The sequence below is a fragment of the Macrobrachium nipponense genome, chromosome 19 (assembly GCF_015104395.2).
Source record: "Macrobrachium nipponense isolate FS-2020 chromosome 19, ASM1510439v2, whole genome shotgun sequence".
Classification (NCBI taxonomy): domain Eukaryota; kingdom Metazoa; phylum Arthropoda; class Malacostraca; order Decapoda; family Palaemonidae; genus Macrobrachium; species Macrobrachium nipponense.
In genome coordinates, this window is record NC_061088.1 from 22,743,222 (window position 1) to 22,763,433 (window position 20,212).

The window sequence follows — 20,212 nt, forward strand, 5'->3', positions numbered from 1 at the left end:
AATCGAGAGAAGTTAACTCTCAAGACTCTGAACATAGTAAAAGTCCCGTCGATGACACCAACCAGTGAAGACGGCTTTAATCCCTCTTGTTTTACAGAGGACTGAAAACGCTAAACCGCTATTTTATTGCCGTTCGGTGAGAAGTCGGAGTTTGCAATGAAAGCGGAGCGCCTTTCAGTAATAAAAATACAGGGATTGTACTGCCTGAAGAACCGCTTCTCATGGGCTGGATCAGGGAGGACATTTCTATTACTTGGAAGTAGAACTGGCAGGATAGGGAACAGGCGAAGTCTTCCGTTATTCATCTACAATTCGGGGTGAACAAAGAATAACTGCACACCTACGAATTACGAGATGTACTTAGAAGACAAACTCAGATGTCTGAAAGAAATCATTCTGCGCCATCGCAGCGGTAGGTGCGATGACGCGGAAGACTAGGCTACAGACTTCTGTTACCGTGAGGTAAACAGAAAGATGATAACGAGTCTAGTGAGATATCTCTATCTGAAAATTCTCGCAACAGCAAAAGGCAATACAGTAGAGATGGTCATATATCTATTTGTAGTATATACGTATACATATTACAGGAATTTTATCATTACTGCATTACTATAACAACTAGAATTCATGGAAACAGTTTGTAAATGCATCGGCGTATGTGTGAAGCTCCACTAGATTGGCAACAATGAGTCTTTCTGCCGTCATCTGCTCGTACTTCAGAAATATCTGTAATTTTTGGGGGTTAATTTGGTAGGAAAAAAAGGGATAAAAGACAGAATTAAATAAACATTTTGAAGTAAAGTTAAACTAAATAATGAGTAAAGTAAACAATTGAGGGAATAAAGCTTTCCACCTCATAAACATGTAGTCGTCTGCTGCTCATAACTGTGTTTGCGGAGTGAGTGCTTAGGAACCAGGAACAGCAACGTGGTTCAAGAGCAATTTGGTGTGAATTAAGACCAAAATGTGTATAATTACAATAAAATATGCACTGTGGAGTTTCAGTTGTGATGGCAATAAGGATAAAACTACCGATTACAAGGTAAAAAGGAATTCAGTTCAAACCATGACCCCGGGAATAAAGTTTCATACTTTCACTAATATCGGCAACAAAATGTTGTTTTATTGTGCTGATTACAACTGCAATCTTGAGTAAGATCAATAAACATTACATATATACGCTAATTGTTCAAATGAGTGCTGGGAAGGCTGGGAAAGATGGTGGATTGTCTGTGGTTAGAACGGCCAGTCACGCGATTGCCGCCATATTGGACTTCAAAACTCCCTAGAAAACATATTTTACGAAGAGCTCACATGCTTATTTTTAGTTCATATGGGGCTTCCATATAGGTATCACATTATGTTAACAAAACTTCAATCTTTTGAATGGTATGCTTAAAGTTGTAATTGTATTCTTATTTAAACAATTAAATATAGAGGGAATAAGGCCTGGCCAGCGCGATAAGGATGGATCGTTTGCGGTTGTTTACCCCATAGCCTATACGCTAACACTGTTCAAATGAGTGCTGGGAAGGCTGGGAAAGATGGTGGCTCTGCTGTGCTTAAAAACGACACCTCACGTGGTTGCCACCATATTAGATTTCAAAACTGCCTTGAAAACATATTTTACGAAGACCTCACATGCTTATTTAAGTTCATATGGCGCTTTCATACTATATCACATTATGTTGAGAAACTTCAATCTTTTGAATGATATGCTTAAAGATGTAACTGTATTCTTGTTTCACCAATTAAATATCGAGTGAATATGGTTGATCCACGCGATGACGATGGATCCACTGCGGTGTTTTCCCCTAGTAGGCTAGTCTGTAGGCCTTGCTACGCTATACCTAGCCTATGCCCTACTTTAGGGTAAATCATGGGTCAATGTAGTACTTTGATCCTTTCGGTAATTTTAACCTTTAGGCAAAAAAAAACTGTTGTAAATGAACCTACCATAACGTAAGCCTCATCACGCTACATAGGTAAGGGTATACTAGGTAGTAGGTAGGTAGGGCACAGGTCTCTTGAATAAAAGAGCTACTACTAATTTACATTCTATTAAGAAGAAATGACCTCAATGTCCATTCGCATCTCGCTGATGTACGTAAGGGTAGTCCTATCACCTTACCTGCTGTAATAAGTTCGTATTTACATCCAGGACAAGGCTGTTTCGGTGAGTTCAGACGATATTTACAAAACGACTTGTTTTGGTCATAGGCTGTCTTCTTCTTCTTCTTCTTCACTCAATACACGTAACCAAAACACATGAAGCTCTTACAGTGTAGTCTCGTACGCTTATAAATTTCGATTATATATATATATATATATATATATATATATATATATATATATATATATATATAATTTTAATGCACACTCTGCAACCAAACTCTCAGCAGAAGAATTTTAAGAATGAAAATTATCTATTTCTAATGGATAACAAAACTGCTATTATTCCTTGATAAAGGTAAAAGTGAAGGGATGCATATATTTACGTTTTAGATATAAGTAACAAAAAAAACATACTCTTGACCTTACCTCCTACATTCACCAGTGACCTTTGTACTGCAGCCATTGACAATCAACAAAAAATCTGACATTCGCTCTCAAACTAAAATAGGCTTTAGGTCCAGTTTCCTCTAAGCGTCAACACTGGGGCAGTTTTGTAATTCCTAGTTATGGCTCTGCCATTACATTTTTCATTGGATCTGAAACTTTTATTTCTGTCATGTTTCTTTCACCAGTATGAATGTTATCAAGGGGAAGCAGTTTTGTATAACCCAAAAATGGTAGTGTAAATATTGTAGGTAAAAACTTAATTACGGTTGGAATTTTATTGTAATAGACTTAATTACTATTTAGTTCTTTCAAGAAGGGCAATATCAATAACCTTCCCGATGTATTTGAATAATACCACATATGTGCAGAGCCTAAATTACACACCAATAACATTTTACTAGTATATAACTATAACTTTTATAATGGTTACAGTTGGATGAACCTTCATATGTCAAGTAAGTCAGCATTGAATTCAACCTGTCAGATCACTTCATGCTTGAACAAAATTCTTTATATGTAAAGTGGGATAAGCCTTCCAGACCACCGATCTACGTGTATTTACTTAATGTTAGAAGGGGACTTCAAACCAATTTTTAAGTGATTCTGGACCCCTTCAATAATAGATTTTTTTCAGCAGTTTTAAGGATTCTTAGCGTTCACTCTTCACATTCAGGTACCACAACAAGCATTTAACAGATGGAATAACTGGCTGTAATACGAACAGCCTCAGTTAGCTTATTTACAAATTATATGACCGATAGATCTAGAGCCCGTCCCGTAAACCTATTTTGGTTGTGTTCATTTCCCGAATGGGTTTCCTTTACTACAAATTAACACCATAATCATATCTTTGGTTTAATTAGCATTAGATCCATTATAGGAACACAATCAATAGTAATCATAAAATGAATTCCATTGTCAGAAATAAATTTATGTGGCGGGATGCTTTCTATGACCTAATCAGTGACTGAACAAGGTGGCAATGTTAAGAGTTCTTAGGTGCTAAATTTGATATTACAATAAAACCCAAAGCCACCAAGAGACTTGCAATCACCAGTACACACGTATGGCAGGGGTGGATGTAGGGCGTGAGGGTTAAGACCTTAGGTTCCTCTCATTTATGGGCAACCAAAGGTCGTCCCTTACAGGTTGGGGGTGTAGGTTCGAGATTTATTTTCTGATTGAGCATCTCTTACATTTAATTTTTATTATTTCAGCCAGGTCTACTGTAGCACACTAATGTTCCAAGATATCTTTCACAATAGAATATTTTCACCAGACTACCATTTCGTAATTTCTAATATCAAGTAGGTGCTCTAACAATAAAATCTTAAAAATTAAAAAATGACGAGTGAAAAAAAAGCAATAAATTTACTTGAAAGTTCACTTTCTGGGAATTTGCTTCCATATTAATGAAACAAATTAACTTCCGAACACATTTCACGATTTTCACATTTTGAACAGCAATAACATCAACTTGGTAGCCGAAAACCACCAACAAATCAAGGATAGGCAGATATGAGATTTTGATTTTGAAATAGGGCCAAAATATAATCCATTACCCCTTTGTAACTGTTTTGGAAGTAAAGAGGGTTCAATTCCAATCAATAAATGTTAATAAAGAAAATGTGAGTGAGATAAGCAAGTTTGCAGTCAAAGAATGTATCTCATGACTACCCTTGGCTAATCTCAGTTACTGTACATGATAAAAAACTGCTTAAAAAACTTTCTCAGCATAGCGTGCCACTTAAATTCTGTAATATCTATCATCAAATGTAGTTAATGACTATTACTTTGAAATATTGTATTTTATTAACTATTACTTTGAAATATTGTATTTTATTAACTATTACTTTGAAATATTGTATTTTAACTAGAGATAATGATAATGTAAATAAGACACAGAATTCTTATAAATGAACTTTATTCAGCTCCAATGACAGCAGGTACAGCCTTAGCCTTGGCATTTGCCTTCATCTGAGCAGCAATGCGGTCAAGATCCCTACGGCCCTGCGATGTCAGCCTCCTACCACCATTAGGTGCCTTTTCAACTAGTTTTAAAGTTTCCAGCGTTTGTAAAGCCTTGCGGGCAACTGTACCAGAGCTACGGCAGAAGTGTGAGGGTGCAGTCCCGTTCCTTTTGCGTCCTGCAGGAGAAAAACCACCAAACATTTGAGCAAACTTACTCAACAACTAAACATCTAAAAAAAAAAAAATGAGTTAAAAAAAATTTACCCCGCATGTATACTATATACTGGCAATGACAAATGATTAAAACATGTTATAGTTTTAGAGTACTGTAGTGTTAAGCAATGAATGGTTTTCATCCAATTACACTGAAAATTGTATTTGACAGAAAACCCCTACCCTGTACCTGAGACAATCCCCTGAGTTAGCCATACAGACCACAAAAAAGGAATACCAACAGTACTGCCTCCGACACTTGCAATAATGTACCACTGAGTTGACATGGTGTGATAAACGTGCAATTTAACATATGATGGTTGTTGAATACATTGGTAACTTTCATCAGTACTCACTAATGACTCATTTTCACATTTTTATTTTTTTTATTACACATCATTCACGACATAGTTTAGTCATACCAAGTTTTTGGATACAATTACTTGGGTATGCAATGCAATAACTAAAATCCATGGAAATAAATACCAACTTACTACTCAGTACATTGTACTTCTTATACCTTTCCAGTTGGTGTGCAACTGCATATCTTTTGTACAGAATGTAAATACTACTTCAAAATCTACAATACTTCCTTATTCTGCCCTAAAGTATTTAAGTATTCAATTTTGGTGATCATTTGGTGATCTTATGCAAAATGTAACAGAATCCCATTAACGATCTGTCGAATATTGTCTTAAAAAGCTCATGATAACGACAGTTTTTATTTTTTTTTTAAATCATGACACCTTCACTGAAGAATCATTATCAACATTCGGCAGGAAAAACATCTTACACTCCCACATTTAAACCTTGTGGATTTGGAACAATCTTTTAGTTGGGAAAAACATCATGGAAACTTTTTTTTAAAAGTGATGCAATAGCTAGGTCTAAAATTTACCTATTTTGTAAAGATATGGTAATGTGAACATACTGGTTTTTCTAACTTTCAAACAAAGATTAAGAATTTCACACTGTTAAACAGTGCAAAGGATAAACTGATCAGTCTCAGAATTTGACTTTTTCTGCTTTGCATGTTTATTCTTTCTTTTGTGAGATTGATGACCTCTTTTGTTCACTGGTTTGAAAGATAGAAGAAATTTCTACTAATCATTCCTGTGTCTTGCCTCCAAAGTGGATTAGTAGTTACAACACCACTATCAACTGGGGAACTGGTAATTCAGTAGAGGCCCACTTAACTAACTATACAGCAGTGTCTACTGAGAACACATTTTTATCAAATTACAATTCAACTGAGCAAGGACCTTTATACTGACCCAATCCCCCAACAATCTTCCCAATTACTCACCTCCATAAATCTTCCTAATGGTACCTACACCAACTGGGGAGCGCATGTAAATGTGACGGGCAATGGCCGCAACACGAGTGTAATACCAATCATCATCATAAGGAGCCAACTCTTTGAATCTTGCTGTCTGAAAGGGAAAACAAAATACATAAGAAATAAACATGGACAAAAATAAAGGAAACTAATAATCAGATTGAAAATTGGTATTTATGCATGGGAATACAATAAAATCTGGTACATATTGAATAATCAAACTATATCGATAAAAGCAGTCCTTACTCTATAGAGACAATTTACAACTATACTGTTAAAATAAAATTTACTGAAATAGTCAAATGTCTTTCTTAGAAATGATAAAGTACAACTTTAACTGTACATTACAACACTAAAAGAGAATTTCATATCCCAAGAGCTAATAACACAGTTACAAGTAAATGGTAACCATGTACTCAAGGCCTTGGTTGATCAACAGTAAAGTCCAAATTTGTGAAATCCAAAGGCTATGATTTGTTACACACTAATGCAGCCATCCCCCACCAGGGTTCTGTGAGAATTCATGTTTTATTTGATTATTTTTTATTTATTTGTTGCTTTTTTTAAACAAGCCGTGAGAAATTGTAGGCCTATAATTTTTTTTTTTTCATCATAGCATATCGTGCAAGATTTTTTTCTTCAGTTCTACTAAAGGTAAGTATTACAAATGCTACCTTGGGATAAGAAAAATTGTCTCAAGGTTTCCTCAAAGTGACAAAGGTTGGGAACCACTGCACTTATGCGTGCCATAAGAAAATTTGAATCACCATCTGCCCGCTCAAATATTTTATGATGCAAAACCACTCTAGGCAATATCTCATCTATCAAACCCATGCTTAGTTAAGAAATCCACTGACTGTTCCAACACTCTGTCTGCCAATTACCAATTAACCAGCAAGAGATTTTGATCAGATTATCCACAGAGTGCAGTAACTCTGAACTCCATTACAAAGTCCAACCACCAATGGATTCCACAAGACTAATTTTAGGTGATACTAAAAAACAATCAAACTATATAGATAAAAGCAGTCCTTACTCTGAAAACAATTTACAACTAGTATACTGTAAAATAAAATTTCCTGAATTAGTCAAAATGTCTTTCTTAGAAATGATAAAGTACAACTTGAATTGTACATTACAACACTAAAAGAAAATTTAATATCCCAAGAGCTAATAACACAGTTACAAGTAAATGGTAACCATGTACTCAAGGCCTTGGTTATCAACAGTAAAGTCCAAGACTTGTGAACTCCAAAGGCTATGATTTTTTACACACTAATGTGTCATAAGTTAATCTGAATCACCATCTAGCAGCTCAACATGTTCTTTATGGTGCAAAACCTTTCTAGGCAATATCTCATCTATCAAACCAATGCTTAGTAAAGAAATCCACCGACTGTTCCGGCAAATTTGTTATTCTCAATCTGCCCTTGAAAAAACCGAATGCAGTACGTACAATACAGATCTCAAGTTAAAATATCTGCTATTAAAAAGTCTGGTTATTTTAAAAATATTTTTTCCTGCCTGTCAATTACCAATTAACCAGCATGAGATTTTGATCACATTACCTCTAGAGAGCAGTAATCAAATATATTTTTATGTCAAGGATAGCATCAGGTGGTCTAGTAGTGGGATGCTTTAATTATATCTCACATGCAAGTGTGAATGGGAGAGAGAGAGAGAGAGAGAGAGAGAGAGAGAGAGAGAGAGAGAGAGAGAGAGAGAGAGAGAGAGAGAGAGAGAGAGAGAGAATTCATGAAATCTGTCCCAACCAAAATCCTTATAACTATTTACTTACTTTTTTCATACACTTATTCTTACTTTTCCCTACACATTTTTAAATACTAGTGACGTAACGGTGATGTATGTATCACTGGAAACGACATTTATAATTTCTCTGGCAAAAAGGCATATAATAGTTATCTTCAAAATGGCAGCATAGTCAGCTTTCTTTAAAATAAAACTACTGGGAACTAAAATCTTTTGGACAATTAATCTTCCCCTTCTCAATACCTGTGCTTTGGTTCTTAGTACTTTTATTGTTACATTAAAATGCTAAACAATAGACAATTCCTACTGCTTTATTTCAACCTCATATGTTAGCTTAAGTATGGAGCCATGAATTATACTCACAGTACACCACTGAGCCACTTAGAAATCTTGATATAACAAGGGATTCAATCATGGACAAAAATTCACTTAGCCATGCTACAATCCTTGTAGATAGTACTGAAGGTTCTCTGTTGTATCCCTTCATACCAGATGCACTGCTTTCTTTATTTTACTTTCTACTAATTACCTTTGGTTATTTCTTACCATTACGCCTAATTTTGTAATTTCTGCCATTCCTATAAGTAGCTACTTTGGCCAAATTCTAATCTGTGAGTCACTGGTATCAAATTATACTACAATAACAGGAACAATGTTCAATTCTAAGCCATTTCATTCCAACATAAACTTGGATATTTGAAGAGGTGGGGGGGGGGTGGGGAGACTATCCCTCAAATAGAATAGCACCTCCCCTTGCATTTAAACACAAAATTTTTTAATAAGATGAGATTTTTTTCTTGGGGGGGGGGGGAGGGGGGAGATTTCTTAGCTAAGCAACATTATTGCCTTGGAGCCAATTTGGCTGATTACAACTTGGAACTTGAAACAAGTGAACCCAGAAACCATCTAAAAGCATACCATCTATTTACTGCACAATACTAATAAAAAGGTCTCTATTACATTTAACCAGTTGTTACAACCAAGCATCACAATAAGGTGATCAAACTTCCTTACAGTGTTGACCACCACTACTGTACATTGACCTGAACTTTACTACAACAGTACAGTATCACAATGAAATCCTGGCAGAATACTTGACACTACTGTAGGGTACTTTCTACCTAAATTATGATACAAAAGCCCTATGTATGTATAAATAAATGTACTAATAAGTGTCAATATAGTTCATACCTTTACAAGATCTGACCAGTCAGGAACCTTGACTTTACCGGACCTGAAAATAAAAATGATACTCTAAACAAAATAAAAATAAGTGTACAAAAATAAATGCACTGGAACACTTAAACTACTGCATCTTATCTCTGATGATATAAGCATGAAAGACAAATGATCCTCATGTGACTTAAATAGTAGAGAACCACTTACTTCTTCAGAAATTCGGCAAAAGCCTTTGTGAACGCCTGCTGGTTCACGTCTTTAACGTTGGCATCAGGTGAGGACTGCAGGAGACAAAAAATAAAAATTAATTACCAACTGCAAGAAGTACTTACATTACAGAATATTACAATACTGAGAACTATTTAACCTTTAAAACTACCGTAATATCACACCATACTTGTATCTACTAAAATTAAACAGGCAAACCAAGAGCAATGAAGAGGCACCTTGATATGGCATACCACACCCAAATTCTAATTCTGCCTGTCACCATGGTTCACATTACAAGGGTAACAGCATTTTACCATGTGCAAACAGGTAATTTACCGTTTAATTAACAAGGAACTTTTTCCATATTTTTCATGATAAAAATGAAATGATTTTCCACATATATCAGTTTCTCGCTGGACGATGTGGCGTTTTCACGCTCGGCTGCCAATCCGGTGGTCCGAAGTTCGATTCCCGACTCGGCCAACGCGGAATCAGAGGAATTTATTTCTGGTGATAGAAATTCATTTCTCAATATAGTGTGGTTTGGATCCCACAATAAGCTGTAGATCCCGTTGCTAGGTGACCAATTGGTTCCTAGCCACATAAAAATATCTAATCCTTCGGGCCAGCCCTAGGAGAGCTGTTAATCAGCTGTGGTCTGGTTAAACTAAGATACTTATTTTTTTTCCACATAGGGTAAACAACCGCGTGGACTGGCCAACTCCAACTCACCGACTACTGAGGCTGGCCACCCTCCGAAAAAGTACTTTTAACACATCCTGACACCGGAGATGGTCATCAGTCATGAGTAGTTGGTGATGATAACAGGAGTTCAAGACCTCTACTCTCCTGTCGAAGTAAGTATTTTCTCCAAAGTTAGAAATTAAGGCCATATTTCAAGATGTAAACAGAGGATGATGAAAAGGGTGGCCAACGCAGTGCCCACAACCCCAAAACGCTTTCAAAGTTTTTACTTACAACTCTACAAATATTTCGAAGATTGATGCCATCTTGATGTTTGCGGAGTCGCTTGTGTCAACAAAATTCCCATTTCCTGTGCTAAATCCGCACACCACTTATACCCATAGATGCTGGGGCACTTTCATCACAACAATCGAAACCCCGACCTCTAACCAGCACTTATTCAAGGGGACTATGGCATTCTTTGCAGCGTTTTGCGCTCTTCAATTGTTTACCAGTGTTGTCAATTGGTATGTGTTTACCCTCCAAACTGGGTATAAGATTTACACAAAACCGGGGAAATAAGTGAAATCAGTGTGGGAAACACCAGCGACTACCAACCCTTATCACGGTGGACAGGTCTTATTCACTCGATATTTAAATGGTGAAAACAAGAATACAATTACAACTCCAAGCATACCATTCAAAAGATAGAAGTTTCGTCAACATAATGTGATATATGAAAAGCCCCATACGAACTAAAATAAGCATGTGACGCTCTTCGTAAAATATGTGTTTTCAAGGCAGTTTTGAAATCCAATATGGCGGCTACCGTGGGATGTACAGATTTCTGATCAGTGACGACAATCATCTTTCCAGCCTTCCCAGCAACAATCATTTGAACAATGTTAGCGTTATGTATGTAATGTTTATTGATCTTACTCAAGTTTGCAGTTGTAATCAACACAATAAAAAACATTTTGTTGCCTATATTACTGAAAGTATGAAACTTTTTATTCCTGGGGTCAAGGTTTGAACTGAATTCATTCTTACCTTGTAATCGGTGGTTTTTATCCTTACTGCCATCACAACTGAAACTCCACAGTGCTTATTTGATAGTTATTATACACATTTTGGTCTCAATTCACTCCACACTGCACATTAAACAAGTTGCTGTTCCTGGTTCCTAAGAGCGCGCCCCACAACCACAGTTAGGAAAAGCAGACGACGAAACTGCAAATTTGTTTTATTCCCTAAATTGTTTACTTTATCGTTATTTAGTTCAAATTTACTTTGCTATTTAAAATTTTAATTTAATCCATATATATTATTCCTTTTTTTTTGCACCCAAATTACCCAAAAAAATTACAGATATTTCTAAAGTAGATACAATCAAATGTTTCTAACGTCTTCGTACATCTGCTGCCGAAAACCATAGAGGAACGACTACGGATAAGCGGATTATATACATTTTTTTTTTTTTGGCTTTTTTGTTTTTGCTAGCATTTTTCATTGATTTCAGTCTAATATTAGTATTTTGAACTTTCTTAATAACCGTGTGCCAGAAATAAATGTAACCTTTAATGTGTTGCATGCTAAGAATGGCAAAATCACCGTTGCCACATTAGTGGAGGCTTCACACATACGCCAATTCTTATTATAAACTGTTTCCATGAATTCTAGTTGTCATAGTAATGCAATAATAATAAAATTGCTTTAATATTTATGCATATATACCTTCCAATACCTAGCCTAATTTCACCAATTTCAACATTTTGTGTTGTAGCCTTATACCCAGTTTGGAGGGTCAACACATACTGATTGGCAGAAGAGAGAGAGGAGAGAGAGAGAGAGAGAGAGAGAAGAGAGCGAGAGAGAGAGAGAGAGAGAGAGAGAGAGAGAGAGAATAATAATAAATTGCTTTAATATTTATGCATATATACCTTTCCAACTACATAGCCTAATTTCACCAATTTCAACATTTTGTGGTGTAGCCTTATACCCAGTTTGGGAGGGTCAACACATACTGCATTGGCAAGAGAGAGAGAGAGAGACGAAGACCCCGAGAGAGAGAGAGAGAGAGAGAGAGAGAGAGAGAGAAAAGAAGGCGAAGGAACGGATGGGAGAGGGAGGTGGCGGTGGATGGGTGGAAGGGGGGGGGGGGGGATAGGTGGAGCTTTATACGTGTGTTCGTATCCATTCTGCATAATGGAGTTTTTGTATCTTTGGTACAAGGACAAGTGTCGTTATTCTTTACGATTAGTGATTCACGATACCCTTATAAATTATGGCACTGGGTGTAATGCACTATAGCAAAATCTCGTTCTGATAAGTGTGTTCGTTACAGAAATAGGTATTGCCCAAAAACGTGCTTGGACTGTCGCTGAAACCCATAGTAAGTATGCTGCTTAGTTGTCAATAGTTTTTTGTAATCAAGTATTTTTACAAGCTAGGTAGATATTGAATAAATTTGTATTTTTCTCAATCAAAACATATGCCCCTCAATGCCAACTTTCCTCTTTAACGACTTTCTGGTCATTGCAAATTCGGCCCCATAATTTCGTTATGGTGCGAAAAACAGGCGCATTGACCGAAACGATGCGTCACACTATGGCGATAATTCGGCAGTAAACATCTTCATATATCCAAAATGTAAATAATAAAGATATATATGCGCATTACGATTATAACAAATACATGAAGAGCTGATAATCTGCATGAATAACTGGTAAAACTGTTCTGCAAGAAAGTTGAGTAAAGCAATTACTTACAATAGGCACGAAAGTCAAGATGTCGTGACGTCATAATACAGGACTTAAAAGAACATTCTAATTCCAAAAAATAATTACTTTAAATTTGAGTCAGAATCGAGTTACTTTTTCAATAACGAATATTTTCATATTAGGTAATCATCATAAATATGTAAAATATTGATGTTTTACTATTTAGGTAGGGTAAATAACCGTAGGGTACAGAGTGGACCATGTTCCGTCAGCGTGTACAATCTCAAAAAAAGTACATTATAACGCGTCCTGACATCGGAGATGGGCATCAGTCGCGACTTGTTGGTGAGAAATGGAGCTAAAGACCTCTACTCTTTCGAAGGTACTGAAAACGGTCTCAAACGTAATGCAATTCTCACCAAAACGCGTTCAACATTTTTACTTACAACTCGAGGTATTTAGCCACCCTCTGAAAAAGTACATTATAACGCGTCCTGACACCGGAGATGGGCATCAGTCGCGACTTCTTGTTGGTTGAAAAACGGAGCTAAAGACCTCTACTCTTTCGAAGTAAGTATTTTCTCCAAAGTTAGAAATTAAGGCCAAATTTTAAGATTTAAACAGAGGGTACTGAAAAGGGTGGTGGCTACGCAGTGGAAATCTCACCAAAACGCTTTAGAAATTTTTACTTACAACTACAAATGTTTTCGAAGATAGACGCTATCTTGATTTGTTACGGAGTCGCTTGAGTCAACAAACTTCCCATTTCATGTGCTAAATCTGCACACCACTTGTACCCATAGACGCTGGGCACTTTCATCACAACAATCGTAAACCCACTCTTACCAGCACTTATTCGTACTTATTCAAGGGGACTACGGCATCTTTGCGGCGTTTTGCGCTCTTCAATTGTTTATCAGTGTTGTCAATTGGTATGTGTTTACCCTCCAAACTAGGTATAAGACTTACACAAAACCGGGGAAATAAGTGAAATTAGCGTATCTATTTGTAGTATATATTACATATTAGAGCAATTTATCATACTGCATTACTATGACAACTAGAATTCATCGAAACAGTTTGTAAATGCATCGGCGTATGTGTGACGCTCCACTAGATTGGCAACGATGAGCCATTTTTCCTCACGTCGTCTGCTCGTAAGTATACATCCGAAAACATTTGTAATTTTGGGGGGTTAAGTTTGGTTGCAAAAAGGGATAATGGACATGAATTAAATAAACATTTTGAAGTAGAGTTAAACTAAATATGAGTAAAGTAAACAATTAGAAGGGAATAAAGCTTTGCATCTCATTAATCATTGTTGTCGTCTGCTGCTCGTCACTTTGTTTACGGAGGAGTGAGTGCTTAGGAAACACGAACAGCAATGTGGTTCGAGTGCACTGTGGAGTGAATTAAGACCAAAATGTGTATAATTACAATCAAATAAGCACTGTGGAGTTTCAGTTTGTGATTGGCAGTAAGGATAAAAACCACTGATTACAAGGTAAGAATGAATTCAGTTCCAACCATAACCCCATGGGAATAAACAAGTTTCATACTTTCACTAATATAGGCAACTAAATGTTGTTTTATTGTGGTGATTACAACTGCAATCTTGAGTAAGATCAATAAACGTTACATACATACGCTAAAATTGTTCAAATGAGTGCTGGGAAGGCTGGGGAAAGATGGTGGGGCCGTCACTGATGAGAACCGTCCATGCAAAACGTAGCCGCCATATTAATTTCAAAACTGCCTTGAAAACATATTTTACGAAGAGCTCACATGCTTATTTTAGTTCGTATGGGGCTTTCATATATCACAATATGTTGACGAAACTTCAGTCTTTTAAATGGTATGCTTAGAGTTGCAATTGTATTCATGTTTCACCAATTAAATCGAGTGAATAAGACCCGTCCACCGTGATGAGGGTTGGCCTGTCGTGATATTCTACCTAGGAACCAGCAACAGCAACGGGTTTAAAGAGCAATGTGGAGTGAACCGAGACCAAAATGTGTATAATAACAATCAAATAAGCACTGTGGAGTTTCAGTTGTGATGGCAGTAAGGATAAAAACCACCAATTACAAGGTAAGAATGAATTCAGTTCAAACCATGACCCCAAGAATAAAAAGTTTCATACTTTCACTAATATAGGCAACAAAATGTTGTTTTATTGTGCTGATTACAACTGCAAACTTGAGTAAGATCAATAAACGTTACATATATACACTAACATTGTTCAAATGATTGCTGGGAAAGATGATTTTTGTCACTGTTCAAAACCGGTACATCCCATGGTTGCCGCCATATTGAATTTCAAAACTGCCTTGAAAAAATATTTTACGAAGAGCGCCACATGCTTATCTTTGTTCGTATGGGGCTTTCATATATTACATTATGTTGACGAAACTTCTATCTTTTGAATGGTATGCTTGGAGTTGTAATTGTATTCTTGTTTCACCATTTAAATATAGAGTGAATAAGACCTGTACACCGTGATAAGGGTTGGTAGTCGCTGGTGTTTTACCCTATTTAAAAAATTATCGAAGTGCATGCTTCGTCGTCGTCTTCAACCAAAACAGTTGTTTACTCGGTGAGGGGCCGTTTTCCGATTGTTGTGATGAAAGTGCCCCAGCGTCTGTGGGTACAAGTGTTGTGGGGATTTATCACAGGAAATGGGTTAGTTTATTGACACAAGCGACTCGTAAACATCGAGATGGCGTCAATCTTCTAAATATTTCGAGTTGTAAGTAAAAATGTTGAACGTGTTTTGGTGAAATTTGCACTGCGTTGGACACCGTTTTCACTACCCTCTGTTTAATGCTTTAAAATAAATTGGCCTTAATTTCTAACTTTGGAGAAAAGGGAGGGTAGAATATCACGACAGGCAACCCTCATCCACGGTGGACGGGTCTTATTCACTCGATATATTAATTGGTGAAACGTGAACATATTGTGATATATGAAAGCCCCATACGAATTAAAATAAGCATGTGAGCTCTTCGTAAAATATGTTTTCAAGGCAGTTTTGAAATCCAATATGGCGGCTACGTTTTGCATGGACGGTTCTCATCAGTGACGGCCACCATCTTTCCCCAGCCTTCCCAGCACTCATTTGAACAATGTTAGCGTATGTATGTAACGTTTATTGATCTTACTCAAGATTGCAGTTGTAATCAGCACAATAAAACAACATTTAGTTGCCTATATTAGTGAAAGAATGAAACTTGTTATTCCCGGGGTTATGGTTGGAACTGAATTCATTCTTACCTTGTAATCAGTGGTTTTATCCTTACTGCCATCACAACTGAAGCTCCACAGTGCTTATTTGATTGTAATTATACACATTTTGGTCTTAATTCACTCCACAGTGCACTCGAACCACATTGCTGTTCGTGTTTCCTAAGCACTCACTCCGTAAACAAAGTTACGAGCAGCAGACGACAACACTGATTATGAGATGCAAAGCTTTATTCCCTTAATTGTTTACTTTACTCAATATTTAGTTTAACTCTACTTCAAAATGTTTATTTAATTCATGTCCATTATCCCTTTTTTGCAACCAAATTAACCCCCCAAAAACCCCCCTTACAAATGTTTCGGATGTATACTTACGAGCAGACGACGTGAGGAAAAATGGCTCATCGTTGCCAATCTAGTGGAGCGTCCCACACATACGCCGATGCATTTACAAACTGTTTCGATGAATTCTAGTTGTCCATAGTAATGCAGTAATGATAAAAATTGCTCTAATATGTATATAGGGGGAAACATCACGACAGGCCAACCCTCATCACGGTAGACGGGTCTTATTCACTCGATATTTAATTGGTGAAACATGAATACAATTGCAACTCTAAGCATACCATTTAAAAGACTGAAGTTTCGTCAACATATTGTGATATATGAAAGCCCCATACGAACTAAAATAAGCATGTGAGCCTCTTCGTAAATATGTTTTCAAGGCAGTTTTGAAATCCAATATGGCGGCTACGTTTGCATGGACGGTTCTCATCAGTGACGGCCACCATCTCCCCAGCCTTCCAGCACTCATTTGAACAATGTTAGCGTATGTATGTAACGTTTATTGATCTTACTCAAGATTGCAGTTGTAATCAGCACAATAAAACAACATTTTGTTGCCTATATTAGTGAAAGTATGAAACTTGTTATTCCCGGGGTGGTTATGGTTGGAACTGAATTCATTCTACCTTGTAATCGGCGGTTTTTATCCTTACTGCCATCACAACTGAAACTCCACAGTGCTTATTTGATGTTATTATACACATTTTGGTCTCAGTTCACTCCACATTGCACTTTAAACCCGTTGCTGTTCCTGGTTTCTAAGCGCGCGCGCCATAAACACAATTTCGAACAGCAGACGACGACAGACAACAAAACTGCAAAGTTTTATTCCCTAAACTGTTTACTTTACTCGTTATTTAGTTTAAATTTACTTATTTAAAAATTTTGATTTAATAACATGTATATTATCCCTTTTTTGCAACCAAATTACCCCGAAAAATTACAGATATTTCTAAAGTAGATAAAATCAAATGTTTCTAACGAATTTTGCTGTTAAACCCCAAAAAAAAATCTGGCTGACGAAAACCATAGAGGAACGAATACGGAAAAGTGCAGAGGAACGACTACGTTTTTTTTTTTTTTTTTTTTGCTAGCACTTTTCATTGATTTCAGTCTTTATTAGTATTTTAATTTCTTTAATAATCGTATGCCAGAAATAAATGTAACCTTTAATGTTGCATGCTTTAATGTTTGCATGCTAAGAATGGCAAAAATCATCGTTGTCACATTAGTGGAGGCTTCACACATACGCCGTTCCATTATTATCCTGTTAAGCGTCCGCCCTGATGAGCTCGCTGCTAACGTACCGTCACGCTTTTTTGTAATCAGCGATCATAGCACTGATGATAGTTTTTCAAAGTTAATTTGATTTTTATGCTTGTTATTCATACTGTAATTAACTGTAGGAAATTCTCCTCTCTCTCTCTCTCTCTCTCTCTCTGGCTCTCTCTCTCTCTCTCTCGTCTCTCTCTCTCTCTCGGAGTCCAGTCACTCGGCAAAGAAAAGTCATCTTCACTCCCGCAATTGGAAGGAAGAAAGTTTGTATCATCACTGGAGGATCAGAACTAGAGCTCTCATCATCAAATAGGTTATCAATATCACACTCTCATCCAGTATTTGATTGATCTCACCTGAAGAAAATACGTCTCCTCTTTGGGACATTCAGTTGTGAAAGACGCGAAATCCAATTTGTCTCGATAAACGCCCGGAAGCGTATTGAAAGAAAACCAACAGGGACAGGCAGTTTTCTAGCATAAGCGACCACCAGGAAAGAGTTGCCAGGCTGGAAATAAGTTTCCCATGTGTGAGAGTGTTACCAAATGATGTTCCTACTCTTTCTATATGAGTAAACGTATTATACAGGGCTGACGGCTTGACAAGCACAGTTAAAGTCTTGAACGTAATATCCCGTTTGAAGGCGCTACCGAGTAGATCGCGGTAAACGTATTATTACGTGGGTGACGCTTAACAGGTTATAAACTGTTTCCATGAATTCTAGTTTGTCATAGTAATGCAAATAATGATAAAAAATTGCTTTAATATTTAGTATATATACTTCCAATACATAGCCTAATTTCACCAATTTCAACGTTTTGTGTAGTGTCTTATACCCAGTTTGGAGGGTCAGACAAAACATACCGAATGGCAAGAGAGAGAGAGAGAGCGAGAGAGAGAGAGAGAGAGAGAGAGAGAGGAGAGAGAGAGAGAGAGAGAGAGAAGGAAGGCGGAGGAACGAAGAAGAAAAGGCGATGGCGGAGGGGGGGGGGGGGGGGAGAGGGTAGGTGGAGCTTTTTCGCGTGTTCGTATCCATTTCTGCATAATGGAGTTTTGTCTCTTGGTACAAGGACAAGTGTCGTTATTCTTTACGATTAGTGATTCACGATACCCTTATAAATTACGGCACTGGGTGTAATGCACATAGACAAAATCTCGTTCTGTTAAGAGTGTTTCGTTACAGAAATAGGTATTGCCCAAAAACCTGCTTTGCACTGTCTCTGAAACCCATAGTAGACATGCTGCTTTAGTTGTCAATCAAGTTTTTTATAACCAAGTTATTACAAGCTAGCTATTGAATAAATTTGTATTTTTCTCAGTCAAAACATATGCCCCTCAATGCTAACTTTCCTCTTTTAACGACTTTCTGGTCATTGCAAATTCGGCCCCATAATTTCTTATGGTGCGAAAACAAACAGAGGCCCATGGACCGAAAACGATTGCGTCACACTACGGCGATAATCCAGCAGTAAAAAATCTTTATATATCCAAAAAGTAAATAAAGATATATATGCGCATTACGATTATAAACAATTACATGTATAGCTGATAACAATCTGCATGAATAACTGGTAAACTGTTCTGCAATGACAGTTGAGTATAGCAATTATTTACAAATAGGTATGAAAGTCAAGAGTCGTGACGTCATAATACAGAACTTGAAAGAACGTTCTAATTCAGAAAAATAATTACTTAAATTTGAGTCAGAGTCGAGTTACTTTTTCAATAACGAATATTTTCAAATTAATCATCATAAAATATGTAAAATATGATGTTTTTACACTTATTTATTAGCCAAGAGCACGCTTCTCGTCATCTTCTACCAAACAGCTGTTTACGCCTGGCTTGTTGTTGGTGAGAAATCGTGTTTCGATTGTGTGATAAAAGTGCTCCAGCGTCTGTGGGTACAAGTGGTGGTGCGGATTTATCACAGGCAAATGGAAAGTTTGTTGACACAAGCGACTCCGTAAACATCGAGATGGCGTCAATCTTCGAAAACATTTTTAGTTGTAAGTAAAATTTCTAAAGCGTTTTTGGTGAGATTTTCCACTGCCGTGGGCGCCATTTTCAGTACCCTCTGTTTAAAATCTTAAAATTTGGCCTTAATTTCTAACTTTGGAGAAAATACTTACTTCGAAAGGAGAGTAGAGGTCTTTAGCTCCGTTTCTCACCAACAACAAGTCGCGACTGATGCCCATCTCGGGTGTCAGGACGCGTTATAATGTACTTTTTCGGAGGGTGGCTTTGTATTGATTGTAGGTGGCCTGCGTGATGTTCTACCCTATACTACAAATAGATACGCTAATTTCACTTATTTCCCCGTTTTGTGTAAGTCTTATACCTGTTTGGGGGGTAAAACACATACCAATTGACAAACACTGATAAACAATTGAAGAGCGCAAAACGCCGCAAAGAATGCGTAGTCCCCTTGAATAAGTACGAATAAGTGCTGGTAAGAGTGGGGTTTACGATTGTTGTGATGAAAGTGCCCCAGCGTCTATGGGTACAAGTGGTGTGCAGTTTAGCACATGAAATGGGAAGTTTGTTGACACAAGCGACTCCGTAAACATCAGATAGTGTCAATCTTCGAAACATTTTTTAGTTGTAAGTAAAAATTTCTAAAGCGTTTTGGTGAGATTTCCACTGCAGTAGGCCACCCTTTTCAGTACCTGTTTAAATCTTAAAATTTGGCCTTAATTTC

General features: G+C 37.0%; 2 protein-coding genes and 1 long non-coding RNA gene across 3 annotated transcripts in view; 1 reads left to right on the plus strand and 2 right to left on the minus strand.

Annotated features, from left to right (window-relative positions):
* The window catches only part of LOC135215024 (uncharacterized), an 18,173-nt gene extending 15,896 nt beyond the window's left edge, over positions 1 to 2,277 (minus strand). The window contains exon 1 of the long non-coding RNA XR_010314541.1: positions 2,132 to 2,277. This is a non-coding gene — a long non-coding RNA (uncharacterized LOC135215024). The remainder of the gene's footprint in view (positions 1 to 2,131) is intronic.
* Positions 1 to 20,212, plus strand: part of LOC135214996 (uncharacterized) — a 262,394-nt gene that overhangs the window by 82,782 nt on the left and 159,400 nt on the right. The window lies entirely within an intron of this gene.
* LOC135214970 (small ribosomal subunit protein eS19-like) overlaps positions 4,470 to 20,212 on the minus strand; it is a 17,165-nt gene continuing 1,422 nt past the window's right edge. The window contains exons 2-5 of the mRNA XM_064249470.1: positions 9,242 to 9,315; positions 9,047 to 9,089; positions 6,053 to 6,179; positions 4,470 to 4,709 (exon numbers count right to left, since the gene is read on the minus strand). Coding sequence (XP_064105540.1) covers positions 4,486 to 4,709; positions 6,053 to 6,179; positions 9,047 to 9,089; positions 9,242 to 9,315 — 468 coding nt within the window. The 3' untranslated portion in view covers positions 4,470 to 4,485. The remainder of the gene's footprint in view (positions 4,710 to 6,052; positions 6,180 to 9,046; positions 9,090 to 9,241; positions 9,316 to 20,212) is intronic.